This window comes from Anolis carolinensis, chromosome 1 (genome assembly GCF_035594765.1).
Source record: "Anolis carolinensis isolate JA03-04 chromosome 1, rAnoCar3.1.pri, whole genome shotgun sequence".
Taxonomy (NCBI): Eukaryota; Metazoa; Chordata; class Lepidosauria; order Squamata; family Dactyloidae; genus Anolis; species Anolis carolinensis.
The window spans coordinates 217,002,369-217,023,739 of NC_085841.1; the positions used below are offsets into that span (position 1 = coordinate 217,002,369).

Genomic DNA, 21,371 nt, shown 5'->3' on the forward strand with positions numbered 1-21,371 from the left:
GTATATTCCTGGTGGAGGTAGTTCAGACTGTCAGAGTTATATCTTCACTCTTCTGTATAGTCTTATAGTTGATTAATAAACAATGGAAAAGAAATATGTTTGAGAAGAGTCTTCGTAGGAATGAATAAGATACTTGAGGTGTTGTTGGGAAAGTCTCTACAAATAACCCCAGGCTTGTAAATCTTTGTTTCAGGAAAATCCCTGAAACACAAGTGTTGTGAGACTCAATACATTCATATAGGTCTCTCAATGGCTCTACAAATACAGTTAGCCTGGCTTTCAGGAGTGAGCCTTACTGTCATCTTGGAACACTATTGTGTAAATGTGTTGTCGAAGGCTTTCATGGCCGGAATCACAGGGTTGTTGTGTGTTTTCCAGGCTGTTTGTATGTATGTATGCTTCTGGAATATGGCCATACAGCCCGGAAAACACACAACAACACTACTGTGTAAATCTTAATCTGATCTGCAGTTGCTCATATTCATCTATGGCTGTCAGCTAAGCATTTGCTTAATGGACAGTGATTGAGATCCCACAGGCAAAACTCCACTGGAGTTTCCTACTCCCTGCCCTCCAAGACTCAAAGTTTTCCAGTGACAGCTCCCATGAATGATCGTTCTGCGGTTCATAGATAGTGTGGAAGCAGGACTGAAGAGTGGACAAAGAAATATTATGTCTTCCAGCAAAACTATTGGAACTTGCCCTTGCAAGTAGATATGGATCCTTCCAAAGGAGAAGCAATACTCTCCTGGCAATCTCTCAGAAACAAGAAAGGAGCTTTCTGGGCTTGGGAAATTATTATCCTAGACCTCACAAAGCTTGCTGGTGACCTCTCATGGGAAAAATCTCCATTCAACTGCAGTCTTTGGGAAATCAAAGGAACTGTTCACATGAGATCCAATTTTGCAACATCCAGACCCCTGGATCCCCTTTGAGATAGAAACCAATGCCTCTGATATGACTAGTAGAACAGTGCTTTTCCAAACCATGATGTCAGGGGCTCGCCTTCTTAACTGTGCCTACTACTCAGGAAAGCTGACACACATGGACACACATCATTTAGGTGAAAGAATTTCTGACAATCAAGTCTGCATTTCAGGCATGGAGAGTCTTACTAGAGGTGGCAACACATGCAATCGAAGTCCACAGTGAGCAATGCAACCTTTGAAAACTTCCAGAGAGCCTAAATTAGATATGAAGGTTGTCTCTTTGTTCTTTGACAGGTACCATTTCAAGCTCACCAATGTTCCCTTAGAAACAAGCTGGTGCCTTATCTAGGAAATTGAAATACATCTCTTTAACAGAGGAGAAAACTGTGCCCCAGAAAACTATTAGGAGGAAGTCCTACACTTTCCTATTACAGCTGGCCAGCAGGGCACTTCGAATTGTATAAGACTCTAAAACTCTTCATTAGGCTATTTAGTGCGTGCAAGTCTGAGTTGACGTGAAGCACTATGTGAAGTCCTGTTCCAATTGTCATTGTCATCAACAAAGAAAGCCCATCAGCTTATTGCAACCACTACTAGCTCCATCTGGGCTCTGAAGGATGATCTCCATGTCTTTTATTGCAAATTTATCCTTATCAGCTGGTCACACCACCATTCTGATAATGGTGGATTTTGCTCACCAGAATGACACGTTTCTTATTCTGGTAGACTATCTGACAGGTAAACTGCTGACTTGTTTATTCAGCACATTTTTCACCTTCATGATCTCCCTGTGGGGATCATATGTGGTAAAAGATCCCAATTTACAGCCTGTTTCTGGCAGAATCTGCTCCAGCAACTTGGTGTAAAGCCGTACACTCGTCAGCCTAACATCCATAATTAGATTGCTAGACTGAGCATACCAATGCCATGTTGGGATAGTATTTCCACTAATATAACAATACCAGAAAGACATTAGGGTTGAGCTTTTGCTGTTTGCTGAGTCTGCCTACAGAAGGCACATCTCAGTCCAGCAGACACCCTTTTTTGCAACTTTGGTTCTTATCCATTCATATATTCATCTATCTACATTCAGTCTTCGAGACCTCCAGCAGATCAATAGTTCTGAGACCTTAGAGTTAGAAGCCACATTGTTATTTCTGAATAAACAACTGGACTTGGTCAATAAACAACTGGACTCGGGCCGGGCTGTGGCGCAGGCTGTTGAGCAACCAGCTGCAGCCAGCTGCAATGAATCACTCTGACCAGGAGGTCATGAGTTCGAGGACAGCTCAGAGCCCCGTGTTTGTCTTGTCTTTGTTCTATGTTAAGGCATTGAATGTTTGCCTTATATGTGTAATGTGATCCGCCCTGAGTCCCCTTCGGAATATAAATACTGTAAATAAAAATATGCAAATGCTAAGAGACAGTCTGAAGCCCCTCTGAAGATGGGGAATTTGGTGTGGCTCTCCATTCCCCATTCTCCACATCATCATCCATATTAGAGGCTGGATATCTGCTTAATGGTGCATGTGAACCTTGTGGCTTTCTGCCTAAAGTTGCTATCAAGTCTTTGTTTCATCGTTTTCTCTTGGTCCCTGCAATGGAAACCTGTCCTGACATGGTGCTGTCCTCCACCCCCACAACTGAGGAAGGGAGGATCAGAGGAATATGAAATAGCTCAGATGCTGGACTGTGACATGTGCCATGGCCAACTACAGTATCTTATTTATTGGGAGGAGAGCAATGACCAATCTCGATAAACGTTGCCATCACACTGGCAACGAAGGTCCGCGTAGTTAAAGCAATGGTATTTCCCATAGTAACCTATGAATGCAAGAGCTGGACCATAAGGAAGGCTGAGCGAAGGAAGATTGATGCTTTTGAACTGTGGTGTTGGAGGAAAATTCAGAGTTCCTTGGGCCACAAGAAGATCCAACCAGTCCATACTCCAGGAAATAAAACCCGCCTGCTCACTGGAGGGAAGGATATTAGAGGCAAAGATGAAGTACTTTGGCCACATAATGAGAAGACAGGAAAGCTTGGAGAAGAGAGTGATGCTGGGGGAAATGGAAGGAAAAAGGAAGAGGGGCAGACCAAGGGCAAGATAGATGGATGGCATCCTTGAAGTGACTGGCTTGACCTTGAAAGAGCTGTGGGTGGCGACAGCTGACAGAAAACTCTGGCTTGGGCTGGTCCATGAGGTCACGAAGAGTCGGAAGTGACTGAACGAATAAACAACAACAACAAGATATGGATCAGAGGAAGATCTTGGAAAGATGCACCCAATCGTTGGCTCCTTTGTGGGTTCCAGTTCCACCAGCACTATTCCATTAAAACCCAGACTACCCCTTGCACCCATAGGGAAGAAAAATATTGTCAAAAGCTTATCCTACAGATTGAGATGATTCTGAGAAAGAGGAAGGGGCAGATTGTCATGAATTTGCAGCTCCTGATAGCAATAGTATCTTTGAGTCTGGGGAGCTGGGGGCTGAGGCAGAGGGGGATCCTGCTCCCCAGCAGGGAGGCTACAGATGCTGAAAACCCATTAACATCATTAATCAAGTGACAAAGAGACAAGGAGAAATTGTGCTGCTACCAGTGATTATTAAGTAGGAGACAGTGACCTAATTAGGCACCTGTTTCTGGAGACAGCTTCTATAAATCTCTTAACTACTTCCTGGCAACATTGTTGCTTTCGCTGTTCCTTCTTTCTGACTTCAGCATTCACGTTTTCCTGACCTTGGACTGGCTATAATTTACACCTCTCTTTCACTTCTTGTTATCTTTGTTTTTCTGAACTACTTAATTACTCTTGGGCTGGGTGATAACTATCTTCTTGCTTCACCCTACTCGATAACCTGTGACTGTCCTGGACTGAATGAACTAATCAGCAGCTAAAATATTCTTATCATCTGATTCCTGAGAGACTTGTTGACTGAAACGTAGGACAAAAAAAAAAACACATTAATACAGAATAGAGGGAGTTTGGTCTTCAGTAGTGGTGTGCATTTGTATGGAATCGCTGTTATTTTGATTAGTTTCGTTCATTTTGTCTCAGTTTTGTTTTCATCCCCATTTCCGAAAATAGGGAGCCTACAGTGCTCCCTCGCTACTTCGCGGTTCGCTTTTCGCACCCTCGCTGTTTTGCGATTTTTTAATAAACACTAAAATAATATTATAAATCATAAAAACGTATGATTTACAGTGGTGGTGGTCTCAGTAGGATGCGGATGGCGGGGCGGAGAAGGAGCCCAAATGGCTCTTTCTACTTCCTTCCTAAGGAGAAGCCTAGCATCCCTACTTCACGAATTTTCACTTATTGTGGGTGGTCCTGGAACATAACCCCCACAATAAGTGAGGGAACGCTATATATGAATAGAATTTTCATCTCGCGTCTGAAAAAATGAAAATTTTCGGACAAATGGGAGGGTTGCCGAGGCTCAGCCATTCCCCCCGGTTTTTGGGCTAGCAGGGTGAAAATCGCCACACACAGAGAGCATTCTGACCTCTTTTATCCAGCAACTTTTAAAACATTTGTATCTTCCCCAGAGTACTATTGTTATTAATAATATTGTTATTATTAACACCTATTGGCACACATCAGCTGTCATGGGAAAGCAGACCTCTCTCAGACTCAGCTTAGGGTCCCAGAGTAACTATTGTTATTAATATTAATATTATTATTAACACCCATTGGTACACATCAGCTGTCATGGGAAAGCAGACCTCTCTCAAACTCAGCTTAGGGTCCCAGAGTAACTATAATATTATTATTAATACCCATCAGCTGTAATGGGAAAGCAGACCTGTGTCAGTACCTGCTTATTGTTACATGGTCTGAAATGAAAGGAAAATGAAAGCAAGCATGGTGACCGTGCACCTTTCTCTTTCGTGTCGCCTTTTGTTTTGTCCGAAAATAGCATCGTTCATTTTGTGCATCCGGATGGACGATACTAGATGAATAGACAAATGAAACAGATAAAGTAAATACCACACACATCTCTAGTCTTCAGTGACCCAAAAATGGCATGCATAGATAAAAGGTTGACTTATAGTAATATATGTCACTCACAGGATTGGATTAAAGTCAAATCAATAATTGCCATTTTCTGGGCAATGATACAGCACAGACTTTGCATACAGTTGGACCCATATTCTATCCCAAAGTCTTACCCTTAAAATAATAGGTGATTTGAAACTTTGGTTGCATGATGTTCCATGTAAATGTGTATATCTACATAACTTCATTGGGTGCATTGTGGTTTTTTTAATTTGGGTTTTGTTTTGTTTTTTGACCACACGAGGAGAACCATTTGAACTGGTAGAAAGCAAGACCTTTAGGTTAAGCAGGAGAGTAGAACTTACATATTGTTGTACTGTACAGTCCAAGGACTTCTTAAACTCCCCTTTCCTATAAGCTAGCTCTGGTATGTGTGCTCTATCACTATACAGCATCTTCCTAGGGGCATTAGAGTCCCAATTTATAATGCAGAAAACATATGGTGGCCGTTCTATCAAAAGTCACTCAGATGACCAGTATGGTTTCACTGTTACTATTTTTTTCGGTGGGGGGGGGAGGGAGCAACTTTTAGAGGAACTTTTCTAATATTGAGCAAGTTCAGTTCCCATCCAACCTCCCCACAAATCCTCTGCTCAGACTTCTGTATTCCCCTCTTAATTTTTGGGTGAATATTTGTACACCCCCATTTATTCCATCATACATGAGATTGCTAAGTAACTTACCATCATCATTTTGAGGCCCAAATATCTAGAAGGCTGCAGTTTGGGGATGCCTGTTCTAATGCATCAATAATAATGAGGAAAAATAATGAGTTATGTTCAAGACTGCCACAAAAAGCTCTATCATTGTGTAGTGGTTAGTGTGTTGGACAAAGGGTGTGTCTACATTGTAGAATTAGTGCAGGTTGACACCGCTATATCTGCCATGGCTCAAGACTCTGGGATTCATGGGGTTTTAGTTTGATGATTCACCAGCACTCTTTGGCAGAGGAGGCAAAAATCCTTGCAAAACTATGACTCCCATTATTCCATAGTATAGAACCATGGTGTCAAACTGCATTAATTCTATAGTGTAGACGCACAAAGTTTTCCCTATGAAACCATTAAATTCATTGGATGCCTGTGGTTTTGCAGTTTTGTCAGTGGCACAATGTCTTTGACATCGACATATTTACACCTTTACCCAGATTATTGGGATTTTAAGATTTTATTTTGTATGTGACCTTTATGACTGCTTTTATCGTTGTTTGATGTTTTATTGTTGATTGATCTGTTTTTACTGTTTGTTTTTGTTTTTATATTGTTGTTCCAGGCTTGGCCCCATGTAAGCTGCCCCGAGTCCCTTCGGGGAGATGGGGTGGGGTATAAGAATAAAGTTATTATTATTATTATTATTATTATTATTATTATTATTATTATTATTACATGATTCCAAATACCTCTCTCTAATCTGACATAGGAAGAGACCCAGCATTATTGTATGAATAATGTATGCACTATTTGAGAAGCAAAACCAAAAAGTTTGCAGATTTTTGTACTGTTCTATGACTTAAATGTTATTTCAACACACATATTAGAATTGCTGACTTATGTGCGTACACTATTGTTATTTTTGCTCAGTTCTAATACTGGGGATAGATTGCCTTACTGCCTTGGTTCTATTTTTCACTCAAAAAATAAAGCCTGCATGAATTTTTTTGTCCCATATATTATTAACACAGCATCGGCCTCAATGACAGGAGTTCCATGTTCTCACCTTTCTAATAACCCAGATTTGGGGAAAGGATATTGCTACATAAGATAGATACACCTTCTAGAACGGAGGGGTTGTTCTTTTCTTTTCACTAAGCAGGTCAGTTTATCCATATTTATAAAGTGCCTGAGAGCAATTCTCTTATTGTTTGTGATACATATTTCAGAAAGAGTTGGCTAAAAAAAATCTACTATCTCATTCTTTCCCTGCGTATTTTCTATAGCATTGTTCTGTTTTATTTGCACATACAAAGGCTGGCATCCTGTGAGTGACATACGCATGCTTAAATCACATGGGGTGAAATATTTGCCATGGCACAGTAGGTGTAATCTGCTAGCAAGGGCACGTCCCTTTTGTAAACCGCCCCGAGTCCCTTCGGGGAGATGGTTGCGGGGTACAAGAATAAAGTTATTATTATTATTATTATTATTATTATTATTATTATTATTATTATTATTATTATTTTATGACACAGCAAACAAGATAGATATGCTGGATTTCATATCACAAAATCACAAGTCGAACACTTCCCAAGTGTCTAGGACTGTGTGATGTATTTTCGGATGATGCGCGCAGATCCCAGTAGGGTGGCCTTTTGCGGTTGGCAGATGGTAATTTTGTCAATATCTATTGTTTCCAAATGCTGGCTGAGATCTTTTGGCACGGCACCCAGTGTGCCGATCACCACCGGGACAACCTGCACTGGTTTCTGCCAGAGTCTTTGAAGTTCAATCTTGAGGTCCTGATAGCAGCTGAGTTTTTCCTGTTGTTTTTTGTCAATGCGACTGTCACCTGGGATGGCAACATCAATGATCCAAACCTTTTTCTTTTCCACAACTGTGATGTCTGGTGTGTTGTGTTCCAGAACTTTGTCAGTCTGGATTCGGAAGTCCCACAGTATCTTTGCGTGCTCATTCTCCAATACTTTTGCAGGTTTGTGATCCCACCAGTTCTTTGCTGCTGGAAGGTGGTACTTGAGGCCTAAGTTCCAATGAATCATTTGGGACACATAGTTGTGCCTCTGTTTGTAGTCTGTCTGTGCGATTTTCTTATAGCAGTTGAGGAGATGATCAATGGTTTCGTCAGTTTCCTTGCACAGTCTGCATTTTGGGTCATCAGCTGATTTTTCAATCTTGGCCTTTATTATTATTATTATTATTATTATTATTATTATTATTATCAGAATTGCATATACAATGTTGGACATTGTTCACGGCAGTTGTGCATTCCACATTGTAACTCCACATTGCACAACAGACTTGCCATGTATAGCAACACCCAGTCAGTCACATGCATTGTACATTTCTGCTGTTCTTCATAGTGCTCTACTCTGTATAATGTACATATATCCATATGTTGATTACATCAAAGGTGATGTGGAATTGCAGCCAAAGAGTGAGCCACCCAGAGTTCCCCTGACCCACCTTAAAAGACAAAAAAGTGGAGAAAAGGTTAAAGAAAAATGCCATAAAATAAAACACACTTATTGAGTTGCAGGGGAAGAGTTAAAATCTCATTCAGAAAACAGTTCTACAGTACTGAATCAATTACAAACCCAATGCAGAAGAATGTTAAAAGCAGACGTCTAGTAAATGTGCAGGTCCTAGAATGCAAGATGTATCTGGAGTTTTTCGAGTCTGGACATCCATGTAAAAACTCAGCATTGCCATTGTTATTCTAAAAAAACTATGAAGAAAATTATTTATTTATTTATTTGCAGTATTTATATTCCACCCTTCTCACCCTGAAGGGGACTCAGGGCAGATCACATTATATACATATAGGGCAAACATTCAATGCCCATATACACATAGAACAGAGACAGATGCAGAGGCAATTTAACCTTCTCCTGAGGGGATGTTCGATTCTGGCCACAGGGGGGAGCAGCTGCTTCATCATCCACTGTGATGGTACTTCCTCATTCCACGTCGTAAATTAGTTAAATTTGCCTCCCCACTTTATAAGTGGTACCTTATTTCCTACTTGATAGATGCAACTATCTTTCAGGTTGCTTGGTCAGCAACGAGCAGGGGCTATTTTTTATTTTTTAATTGACGGGTGCTCACCCCACCACGGGCTGGCCTCGAACTCATGACCTCATGGTCAGAGTGATTTATTGCAGCAGGCTGGTCACCAGCCTGCGCCACAGCCCGGCGCAGAGTGTATTGTTGTGTTCAACAACTGACTCTGCACCCAAAGTTGTCTCTGCTAAGAGCCACTCAGCATCACAGTGCTAAATTCTGGACTGTGAGCAAGCCCTCATAATGACAAACTGAGTCCCCCCCCCCCCCCCACAGACACACACACCCTCTGACAGTTAAAAAAAATGCAGGGAGCTATGCTTTCCATTTAAAATGGAAAACCTATCCGGGTTTTCCATTTCATACCTCCAAAGTATTAGCAATGAGCAACAGTTCCACTGTGTATCCTTTCCAGCAGAACTAGCAGTTAGACAGCTAAATCAGCAATGCTGCCGAACATGCAGCTGTATTAACCTAGTGAAGCAGAAAAGACCATCTGCACCACCATGAATATTACTAAAATAGAACAGCAGCGGGCAGCCTGGGGCAGTGGTAAAGTAGGGGGGGGGGGGATAGAGAGAAACCTTTTACATTTTCCATTACAAAATGCAAGGAAACCTTATGAATGATCCTGCTTTTTGGATGTGCAAAGCAACTGATAAACAAAGGAATGGAATAATTGTTGAAGCATTGGTGTAATTTGCTTGCTCAATTGATTTGCTAACTGTTTTGTAACTCACTTTCATGTGCATTAGAAAACTCTACTTTGTCCTTTTACTGATTTGTACCTGTAGCTGGTTCTGTTGAACATTTGCTAGCTCGTAAGGGAAATAACTTTCAGTACAGATCTGATAACGTTCTGGTTGAAGATAGATTCCTGCAGCACTAGTCTGCTGAATAGTATTTATCTTTCTTTAAATGTTATAGAATCTGTGTTTACTCGTGTGTGTTCGTATCCAGTATCCAGTGGCTGCCCAATTTTATCAACAGAAATAGGAGATAAATAATCCTCCATCAACTCTGCTTTTCTTATGTACCCACAAAATCAGTTCTGAGGGCTAGAAACTTTCTCACACTTATACTGAGCCAGTCTTCAGGTAGCGCAGAAAGTCACAGAATGGAGGGAAAGGGAGAAAAGTTCAGTTTATTTATTTATTTATTTACAGCATTTATATTCCGCCCTTACACATATTAGGCAAACATTCAATGCCTTTTAACATAGGACAAAGACTAACAACATGGCTCCGAGCGGGCCTCGAACTTATGACCTCCTGGTCAGTGATTCATTGCAGTTAATTACACTGGCTTGCTCTCCCGTCTGCGCCACAGCCCCTAGTTGGGCTAGTGAAAGTTGTGAGCTCAATGTTGTATTTAGTCTACAACAACAACAACAACAACTCTTTGTTGATTAGTCAATTTTGGCCATATCAAAATATGTGAAACATACAAAACGTACACACTTACCCATACATACACTAAAACCATGTATAGATACAAAACATCCCGACCTGCAGCCTAATAATCCGCTCCTAGGTAGTTGTGCAAATACAGAATAAAAAGATTAAAATTAATTATTCCCTTAAGGTAAGGTTTGAGTGGGGGCAATGGTAAGTGAAACTAGTGGCTTGTCCATAGTAAATTTTAAATTTGGTTTTTGTTAATGGCATTAATGTCACAGCTCTCAGCTTCCATCTTCTCGCGGATGACCAGCGCTTTTTGCGTAAAAAGGGTCAGTTTTAAAATACTTTTTATCTGAACCCTGTAGAAGGATGTGCAATTTCTCCTTATTCTCTAAATGAGTATGGTTCTCCAGCAGACACTCTAAATAGAAAGATCGAATCCTGATGTAATAGGTGCATTTTAAGAAAAAGTGTTCTGAGTCCTCCACTTCTGCATCTACCTCACGACACCCACAGGTTTTCTTCGTATAGGGGATATTCTGATGTCTACCTAGCTTAGACTTAATGTCGAGTTGCTCGAATCTGGCCCAGGTAAAAAGTTTAGTCTACAGTATTTAGTCTACAGTAACCTCTGCCCAGACAAATTGAGATACAGGGTTCCCTCACTACTTCGCGGTTCACTTTTCGCAGATTCGCTGTTTTGCAGTTTTTCAATAAACTCTAAAAGACTATTATAAATAATAAAAAAATTATAAGGAAGGGAGGAAGGAGAAGCCAAAGGGAGAGAAAAGGAGCCCAAGTGGCAACGGGAGGAGAAGGAGGCGATTTATCAACACACGATTGGTTGATAAAGACTTAAAATAGTGTATAACTACTAAAATAATGTATAAATATTAAAATAAATATAGCATCCCTACTTCACGGATTTTCACTTATTGTGGGTGGTCCTGGAACTTAACCCCAGCGATAAGTGAGGGAACACTGTATATCATGACACAAAAATGTGCATAAAAAGGCAACATGAGCTGGGCAGCAAACCTGCATGAATGGAGCATTCGCATTGAAACAAACACTTGGACATCCATTCCATTCAGCTTCAAAACAATTTCTGTTAGGAAGCGAAAGAGTTGGATGTGGAGGATATGAACCTAAAATTATGCATCCTCAAAATCTTGGGATGAAAACATGAGCCTATTTCTCGTTAAAATCAATGTCCAATAGGGATGTAGATCTCGTCTTATTTCACTCTTACCCATGTGAACACACTCAACAAAATCAGAATTTTTCCACCTCCTTGATGAGATTGCAAGAGTTTTTGTACATTTTAATGATTGACCTTTATTGAGATTGGAGCCCCTGGTGGCACAGCGGGTTAAACTGCTGAGCTGTTGAACTTGCTGACTGAAAGGTCGGTGGTTTGAATCCAGGGAGTGGGGTGAGCTCCTGCTGTTAGCCCCAGCTTCTGCCAACCTAGCAGTTCAAAAACATGCCAATGTGAGTAGATCAATAGGTACTGATCCGATGGGAAGGTAACAGCACTCCATGCAGTCATGCTAGCCACATAACCTTGGAGGTGTCTACAGACAACGCCTGCTCTGTGTCTTAGAAATGGAGATGAGCACCAACCCTCAGAGTCAAACATGACTAGATTTAACATCAGGGGTAACCTTTACTTTTACCTTTACCTTGTTGAGATACTTTTGCAATTTTTGCAAAGTATATTATTCATTGCATAACATGTACTTTTAAGAGAAAAAATATCCAGTGTTATGCAAATCCAGTATATTTTTTTGCGTAAAATTTCACAAAACAGTTCTGAAATGTACAATGAAAAATGCCTAATACCTGTATGGTGTTCCCCAGGCCTGTAGCGAGGGGGCGGTTTTAGGGGTACAAACCCCCCCCCTGAAATTTTTCAGGTTATAAAAAAAAACCTGGTTTACTCATGAATTTTAACTGGTTAACCAAATCTCCATGCTAAGTCTATGAGACACAAAACATTAAGAGTCCCTCCAGGCACTATCTCAAGCAGATATTGACAGGTTTGTAGCGGGGAGGGGTGTGTGCAAGGGGTTAACCCCCCCCCCCCCCGAAATTTTCAACACCCCCCCCCCCCCCGAAATTTTTTTCTGGCTACGGCCCTGGTGTTCCCTCACTACTTTGCTGTTTGCTTTTGTGGATTCGCTGTTTTGCGGTTTTTCAATAAATTCTAAAATAATATTATAAATAATAAAAAATTACAATTTACAGCCAAAGGAAGGGAGGAAAGAGAAGCCAAAAGAAGAGAAAAGTAGCCCAAGCGGCAACGAGAGGAGAAGGAGATGATTTATCAACACACAATTGGTTGATAAAAATAGAGTATAACTACTAAAATAATGTATAAATATTAAAATAATTATAGTGCCCCCTACTTCACGTATTTTCGCTTACTGCAGGTGGTCCTGGAACTTAACCTCACGATAAATGAGGGAACACTGTAGTGTGATGGGATGTATCAAGAAAGACCTTCTTACTGCAAACAAGAAAGCCTCTACACTTCTATTTTCAATTTCATTTCAGTATCAATCTACCAACGTTTAAAAGCACCACAAGTAACATTTACTTCAAATTCATAATTACATTCATATTTTGAATATCTTTCCTCACAAAATACACACTTTGAATGTATTTCAGATGCCACATTTGAAAATATATTTTGCTGAAATATTAGCCAAGCATTTCAGAAGTGTGAGATCCAATGGAAAACAGCATCTCAAACCATATACTAGCCATTCAGATCAGTTCATACTAGAATACAGAAATATTAATGTCTATCCATCTTTATTCAAGGTCACAGCCGTGCACCTATACATACCACCTGTTAGGATGAGATTTATTTATTTATTTACAGTATTTATATTCCTCCCTTCTCACCCTGAAGGGGACTCAGGGCGGATCACATTACACATATAAGGCAAACATTTAGTGCCTTGACATAGAACAAAGACAAAGACAAATGCAGGCTCCGAGCTGGCCTCGAACTCATGACCTCTTGGTCAGAGTGATTGGTCTCAGCTGGCTGCAGCTGGCTGCTCACCAGCTTGCGCCACAGCCCGGGCTGAGATGACAAGGTTCTTTTAGGAGTCTCTTATTGGATGGCTATGTGGAGGCAAAAGGCAACTTTTGACATGAAAGAGGAAGGTGTAGAACTGAGTTATAAGGGAATGCTGACCCTTTGCCATACCCTCTCCTTTAAAATGGGACAAATCCCACTTGTTGTGTCAATCAGTGCATTTGTAGATTGGCATTCCTATCATATCTCCATCATTTGATGTATTTGTTAATGCTGATGGAAACTGAAGTCCAACAATTTCAGGGGAGCTACCTCTATAGTGTACAGTCTTGAGCTTCCAGATGTTGTACCACAACCTGCAGAAACTCTCACACTCAACCATGTCATTTAAAACTTCTGGAATTTTTTTTAAATTGTATCAGAATCAACTTGAGAACATACTGCAAGTCGCTTCTGGTGTGAGAGAATTGGCCATCTACATCCTTTTGGGAGGCTTCTCTCATGGCTCTGTAAGCTAGAGTTGACAGATGGGAGCTCACCCTGTCTTGCAGATTCAAACCAGCAACCTTCAGGTCAACAATCCAATCTTCAGGTCAGCAGTCCAGGCGGCACCTGAAATGGCTCTGCTGGAAATGGTAATCCATCTACAACTGGAGACCAAACAAATTTTATTATAACAATTGCCCTCAAAGAATCAAGGCATACAGTTATTACCTTCCACAACCAATTCCTTTGATTCCCAGTCTTAAAAGAAGCAAACAGTAGAGCTTTCACCTGTTCTTGGCACCAATATGCTCATGACTAGACAATGCACAGTACTCCCAACACATGCTGTCAACATGAATTTAATACACATGAATAACCTTTATTTTGGTGAGCTTTGAAGTTGGGGTGAATAACTCAAGATACTTATTTTAGCTTGACTTTCTGTATAAGTCTAGGTGAGAATCCTTATAGTATGGAGTCAACAATTTCCAGAGCATTCTTTATTCTGCACCCAGTGAATCTAGCACAGGGGAGAGCATTTCCAATAGACTTATATATTAATGCACATGGCTTTAAAGGAGGAAAATGTGATCTAAGTCCTTTGTGAAAGCCGTTGATATGATATTAAAGATGTAATAAATGGATGGAGCCCTGGTGGCGAAGTGTGTTAAAGCACTTGCAGACCGAAAGGTTCCAGGTTCAAACCCCGGGAGCAGCGTGAGCAGCCGCTGTTAGCTCCAGCTTCTGCCAACCTAGCAGTTTGAAAACATGCCAATGTGAGTAGATCAATAGGTACCGCTCCAGCAGGAAGGTAACGGGGCTCCATGCAGTCATGCCGGCCACATGACCTTGGAGGTGTCTACGGACAATGCCAGCTCTTCGGCTTAGAAATAGAGATAAGCACCAACCCCCAGAGTCAAACATGACTGGACTTAACGTCAGGGGAAACGTCATTAATAAATTGATAGGATTGACTAAAGCAGTTTCAAATGTATAACATAAAGTTAACATTTATGACTTGTTTGTATTCACAATCTCTATGTATTCACTGCCTTAGGATATAGATGTGTCCATCTATATTGTGCCTTGCCTTGAGCTGAAAGGAGAGGTGGGTAATAAAAACAATTATTATTATTATAACGTTATTAGGGGAAACATAAGGATTGTGACAGTCACCCAATCCATAATTATTAGACAGCAGCTGCTGTGATCAACTGGGGTCTATTTCCCTGTCAGTCAGGATGTAGCTCACTGATCTGCTCACACCAGCCCCTTGCAAAGGCAGTCTCTATTGTAAGGGGGGATTGCAACAGGGACTCTGCTTCTGCCTGTCACAACAAAGATAGGGTTTTCGTATGTCTTTCGGGCTGTGTGGCCATGTTCCAGAAGTATTCTCTCCTGACGTTTCGCCCACATCTATGGCAGGCATCATCAGAGGTTGTGAGGCATGGATAAACTAGGCAAGGAAGGTAAATATATATCTGTGGAGAGTCCAGGGTGTGACAAGAGTCCTTTGTCAGTTGGAAGCCAGTGCTAATGTTACAGTTAATCACCCTAATTAGCATTGGAAAGGTTTGTCTCTTGCCTGGGGGGCATCCTTTGTTCAGAGTCATTAGCCGTCCTTGGGGCTCCTCTGCCCTCAGAGTGTTGCTTCCCATCTACTGTTCTGATTTTTGAGTGTTTTAATACTGGTAGCCTTATTTTGTTCATTTTCATGTTTTCCCCCTTTCTGTTGAAGTTGTCCACATACTTGTGGATTTCAATGGCTTCTCTGTGTAGTCTGACATGATAGTTGTTGGAGTGGTCAAGCATTTCTGTGTTCTCAAATAATATACTGTGTCCAGGTTGGTTCATCAGGTGCTCTGCTACAACAAAGATAATTCACATTAAAGGACTGATCGATCACATTTATGACCTCATCACATTGATGAAGTTACGCGGGGCAATTCGCCAGCCTTCAGGGTGAATCAGCGAGGCAGTCCCGGGGTCCTGCACCCCTCCCCATTACATGTGGAAAAGCAATGTCATATGGCTCCCCCCCCCCCCCCGTCACGCTGGCCCTGTTGTTTGCAGTGGATCATGGGAAGCCTTGTAGCATGTTTGCGTCCTAGCTGATTGACAGAGCTCCACCAGAAGTGAGCATGCATCGTGTGATGGGTAGCGTCAGGCTCTGTGCATCAACTAAGGCGCAAGTGTCCTATGATGCTTGCAGCTGCTTCGCCCTTCCATGTGATAAAGCTCACAGCAACTGCTGCCTGGTATGTGGAGATTGGGGAAGGCTCAGGCAACAGACACAATGTAGCTGCAGAATTATGTTGGTTACGTACCTACATAGCTGATAGAGAAGTCCAGCCATTACATTTGAGGTACAGTGCTTTTGCCATTTAAATTTTATCCTGTAGTTTCCAAAGCTATCAGGGTATCTTGATTCTTTCATTCCCTCTGGTGAAGTCTCTCTGTTCCTCCTATCAAGATCAAAATAGCAGTCTTGACCCTTCCCAACAACACTATGACAATAGCATCCTGTAGATGAAGCTATACACAAATGGGTTGCCCGTTGAATGGGGGTGTACATACAAATTCCCTCCTCAATCATTGTGCATAGGAGGAAAAGTATGGAACTGCACATGTCAGCTGCACTTCACAATGCAGATGCTGTTCCAGATGGCAGATGTTCAGAATTAAAAGGCAATACAGTAGAGCAGGGGTCCTCAAACTTTTTAAGTGGAGGGCCGATTCATGGTCCTTCAGATTGTTGAGGGGCCGAATTATCATTTGGAAAAAAAATGAACAAATTCCTGTGCTCACTGCACATGTCGTATTTACTTACTTATTTATTTATTTACTACATTTATACCCCATCCTTTCTCACCCCGAAGGGGACTCAGAGCGGCTTACAAGTTGTATGTGCATACAATATATTATATTATTAGCATAGCACAATATTAGCATTATATATTACTATATTGTACTATACCATTATACCGTAATATTATTAGTAATATTACATATAATATATAATATATAATTAATATTATTATATTATACAATATTATTATATTGTATTATTATTATTAGCCACCCTGAGTCCCCTATTGGCTGAGAAGGGTGGGGTAGAAATACTGTAATAAATAAATAAATAAATAAATATTATATTGTATAACATTATAATATTATTATCAATATTATATGTATACACAATATATTATATTATTACCATATCATTCATTTACAATATTAGTAAATGAAAAAACAATACAATATTTAAAAATAAAAATAATTTTAACCAACATACTGTAAACTTATCAGGATTTCAGTGGGAAGTGTGGGCCTGCTTCTGGCCAATGAGATAATCAAGTAGGATTGTTGTTGTTGTGCCTTCAAGTCATTTCAGACTTTAGCCTAAGTCTAAAACTGAGGGCGGGGGCCAGGTAAATGGCCTTGGAGGGCCGCATCCGGCCCCCGGGTCTTAGTTTGGGGACCCCTGCAGTAGAGTCTCGCTTATCCAATGTTCTGGATTATCCAACGCATTTTTGTAGTCAATGTTTTCAATACATCGTGATATTTTGGTGCTAAATTCGTAAATACAGTAATTACGACATAACATTACTGCGTATTGAACTACTTTTTCTGTCAAATTTGTTGTATAACATGATGTTTTGGTGCTTAATTTCAAAAATCATAACTTAATTTGATGTTTAATAGGCTTTTCCTTAATTCCTCCTTATTATCCAACATATTTGCTTATCCAACGTTCTGCCGGCCCGTTTATGTTGGATAAGTGAGACTCTACTGTATCATGATATTTTGGTGCTAAATTCGTAAATACAGTAATTACAACATAACATTACTGCGTATTGAACTACTTTTTCTATCTAATTTGTTGTATAACATGATGTTTTGGTGCTTAAATTGTAAAATCATAACCTAATTTGATGTTTAATAGGCTTTTCCTTAATCCCTCCTTATTATCCAAGATATTCACTTATCCAAGGTTCTGCCGGCCCATTTAGCTTGGATAAGTGAGACTCTACTGTAGTTTTCTGTGGACATAGAATTCTCCCAGCTTTGGAAATCTAGATTGACCAGGATACCTGATAACATAGAGAGCTACAAAAAATGTATAGTCTTGGGGAAATCAGGTGCAAATTCAATGTGCATGATTTTCTTTTCCCCACACTCATCCAATGAATATATAAAATGTGCTTATGTAAGAGAAAATACATTTTCCTTGTGTATTATATATTATGGGATCCTTTGAAATACAACAGTTGAAAGGCTTTATATATCTTATTTAAATTTCAGAGACATACAGGCACTGTAAACCTTTCAGGATTTTGCAGTTGAATAGAAATCTTTTCCTCTAGATTCACAATCGTAATGTATTTCAAACAGGAGACATAACATTTCAAAACCAATTCATTGTACTCTTGAATCATGATGTTAATAGATAAATCTCTCTGTTAAAGATGAATTTAAAATTAAAGGAGCTGGAGATAAGCTCAAATTAACAGAAGATTCCCCTCCTACATCTTATTAAAGGTGACCTTTTCTTAATAAAATTTCTAATTCCAAGAGACTTTCTTCAATGTTTCAACAGTGTAGGCTTTAACTTATTGTATATACTCATGTATAAGGCAACCTCAAATATAAGTTGGGGGGGGGGGGGGGTTGGAGTCAGAATGATGGATTCTGGTATGAATTGCTGATGAATAAGTGAGACTCCACTGTATATATATGTCAGCTTATCCCTGTCTGTCCTGCTCATGCCAAAAGTTTCTGGAGCAAAGCAAATAAGTTTTCTTGATTGTTATACAATAATTTAGAATTAATTTAATTCTGTATTGATTATCCTTTTTTGAGGCTCTGCAGGCAGTTCCAGTTCAAGCAACAAGTTTAAGTAAAATTAACTGAGGAATCAACAAAGAATTAACAACTCATAACAGCATATAGCAGTTATACAGCTCCTTCCTCTGGGATACAATTCTTTAACCAAACTGGACTGGGAACATATCTTAAATAATTTCTTTATGGCTGATAATTCTTCAGCTATACATAAAATGGAAGCTTATGAGAGAATAAAGGTTTTCACCATCCCACCTCATCTTATAAAGTAGACTATTTTGGTGATGGATTATGTGCATGTAATTATATTAATACATACTTGTTCCTTGCCTTTTGTATATGTATAGGCAAACTTTTTGGGTTCAAGATCCCTGGACTAAGCCTTTTACCATACAGAAAGCAGTCCTTGCCACAGGAAGACCCTGATGCGGTAATTGTTGATTCATCAAAACGCTCTGAAGACTCCATGGCTATGAAGCACTTTAAGTCTCCAACGAAGGAAAGCTGTAGCCCTTCTGAAGCAGATGACACCAAGGCACTGATCCAGCCAAGCACATGTTCACCTCCAGTGAATATATCAGGGCCCCTGGACCATTCATCACCCAAGCGGCAATGGGACCGGCTTTATCCGGACATGCTACACTCAAGCACAGCACTGAGTCACACGCCATCCAAAGAAAGTCTCTGCAGTATCCGGAGGGCATCTTCCGTTCACAACATCGAAGGATTTGCCACCCACCCCAACAACGTGTTTCGAGGCCGGCACGCGAGCGAAGGTACAGCTGGTGTCAGGGTGGAATGGGATTAAGAGCCCGTAAATTATAACACACTGCTTAATGGAAAGTTGCAAAAGGAGGTTTTATGTGACTACTCATTCAGCCAAAAGTACCATATATACTCGAGTATAAGCCGACCCGAATATAAGCCGAGGCACCTAATTTTACCACAAAAAAACTGGGAAAACTTATTGACTCGAGTATAAGCCGAGGGTGGGAAATGCAGCAACTACTGGTAAATTTCAAAAATAAAATTAGATACCAATAAAATTACATTAATTGAGGCATCAGTGGGTTAAATATTTTGAATATTTACTGTATTTCAAAGAAAAACAGTAAACTAACTCTATAAGTGGAAAAGCAACAATAACTTTATAATCATCATCATCAACAGCTTCATTTGTACCCTGCCCTATCTATCTCCCCCCGGGGACACAGGCCAGCTTCCAACATAGTAACAGGCAAACATATAATGCCTACATAAATAATGCAGAGCTAGATATAGATCTATCATTATATATACTAATTTCACATGTGTATTTTCCCCTGAAACCTTTCTCTATGTGCATTTTCCTCCTGAAATATTTGCAAGCCTGATTTATCAATGTTTATATCTATCTAGATATCTGTGTGTGTGTGTGTGTGTGTGTGTGTGTCAAGGACAGAACGCCACAAGATTCAAAGTAACAGAGTTTATTAGATTACAGAACTCAAAAATGCCCGTAAAACACAAGGGCCAGGCAATTTTTGCCTTTAGGAGCAAAAAGGGGCAAAAGTAAATGTTCAAAAGATAAACCGGATTAAACCGGAGTTTAATCCGGGTAAAAACAAACTGCTTACTTCAGCCTGGGTATAAACAAAACGAAAGCCAAGGAACAAAAGATACAAAGAATGCAACTAATTGGCAGCAGATTCCTCTCTGCTGCCAACACTGTTTTTAGAGTAACTTGCGTCGCTCCCACACACACAGCAGACAGGATTCCAACACGAACAAATCAGCCAGGGATTTTAGCAGTAGAGTAGACCAGTTCCGTTCCGTAGATCAAAGCCAGAAGCAGACGTTTGTAGTTTTTCCAAGTCCAAGAAGGGGGGAAGACAAGCCGTGGTCAGTTCAGTCCGAGTTCTCAAAGCAGGAGATGGCGTCCGTCAAGAAGACGACGGAAGGTCAAGCTAATAAGAGTAAGCACAGGTTTGCACAAACAAATGCCCACACAATCCCTCCCGCCGTCTGACCCTGGATTCCAATCAACTTACGTCTCAGCACAGGAAAGCACACAAGTCTTCAGGGAAGCGTCCCACACACACACACGAATCCCAAGCGTTTGCCCAGATTACCTTGCCCGACGCAATTTGCAATTGCTCCCAAGCCCCATTTTATGCCAGTTACAAATCCTCATCACTGTCAGCTGTCCTCCTTAACCCGGGCGTTTCCTCATCACTTTCCTCGTCAGAGCTGGAACACCTCTGACTACGCCCAACAGCATCTCCAGCTGTGGATCCCGTCCCATCCCTCCAGCTAAGCCATGGGTCTAATCCTGAAGGTCCCCATTCATCTTCTGTCCCATCATGGCCAGTGGCACCCAATTCCTCCCTTACCCGAGTCCAATCCATCTCATCCTCCTCTGAGCTAACCAGCCCCTCCTCCATTCTTTCCGTAAACCCTTCGAAAGACTCTTCGTCAGATGGTGCTGCAAATATGTCTCGCAGTCTTTTTCTCTCTCGCTCCTCGAGAGTATCTGACTCTCGAGGAGTCTTACGCCCACGTCTGTCAGAAACAGAGCCATGAGGCTCAATCATAACACTATCCCCTCTCACAAAGGCCTCCTCCCCCGATGGCGGAGAAGTGGCAGTGATACCCTCCGCTATAGCACCACGACGACTAGAGGTATCAAGTTTCAACAGCGAACGATGAAAGACTGGATGGACCTTTAAACTAGACGGTAAACGCAAACGAAACGCAACAGAAGAAATCTTTTTAACGATAGGAAAGGGACCCAAATACCGAGGCGCAAACTTTCCCCCAGCCTGTTTAATATGTTTGGAAGATAACCACACCAAATCCCCTTCTTCCAACTCCTCCCCTGCCTGC

At 40.8% G+C, this 21,371-nt stretch overlaps 1 protein-coding gene across 11 annotated transcripts in view; it reads left to right on the forward strand.

Moving 5' to 3' along the window:
• The window catches only part of kcnh7 (potassium voltage-gated channel subfamily H member 7), a 471,529-nt gene that overhangs the window by 301,124 nt on the left and 149,034 nt on the right, over positions 1–21,371 (forward strand). For all 11 annotated transcript variants that reach the window (XM_062968035.1, XM_062968072.1, XM_062968118.1 and 8 more), the window contains one exon: positions 18,854–19,282. In XM_062968035.1, the coding sequence (XP_062824105.1) occupies positions 18,854–19,282 (429 nt within the window). The remainder of the gene's footprint in view (positions 1–18,853; positions 19,283–21,371) is intronic.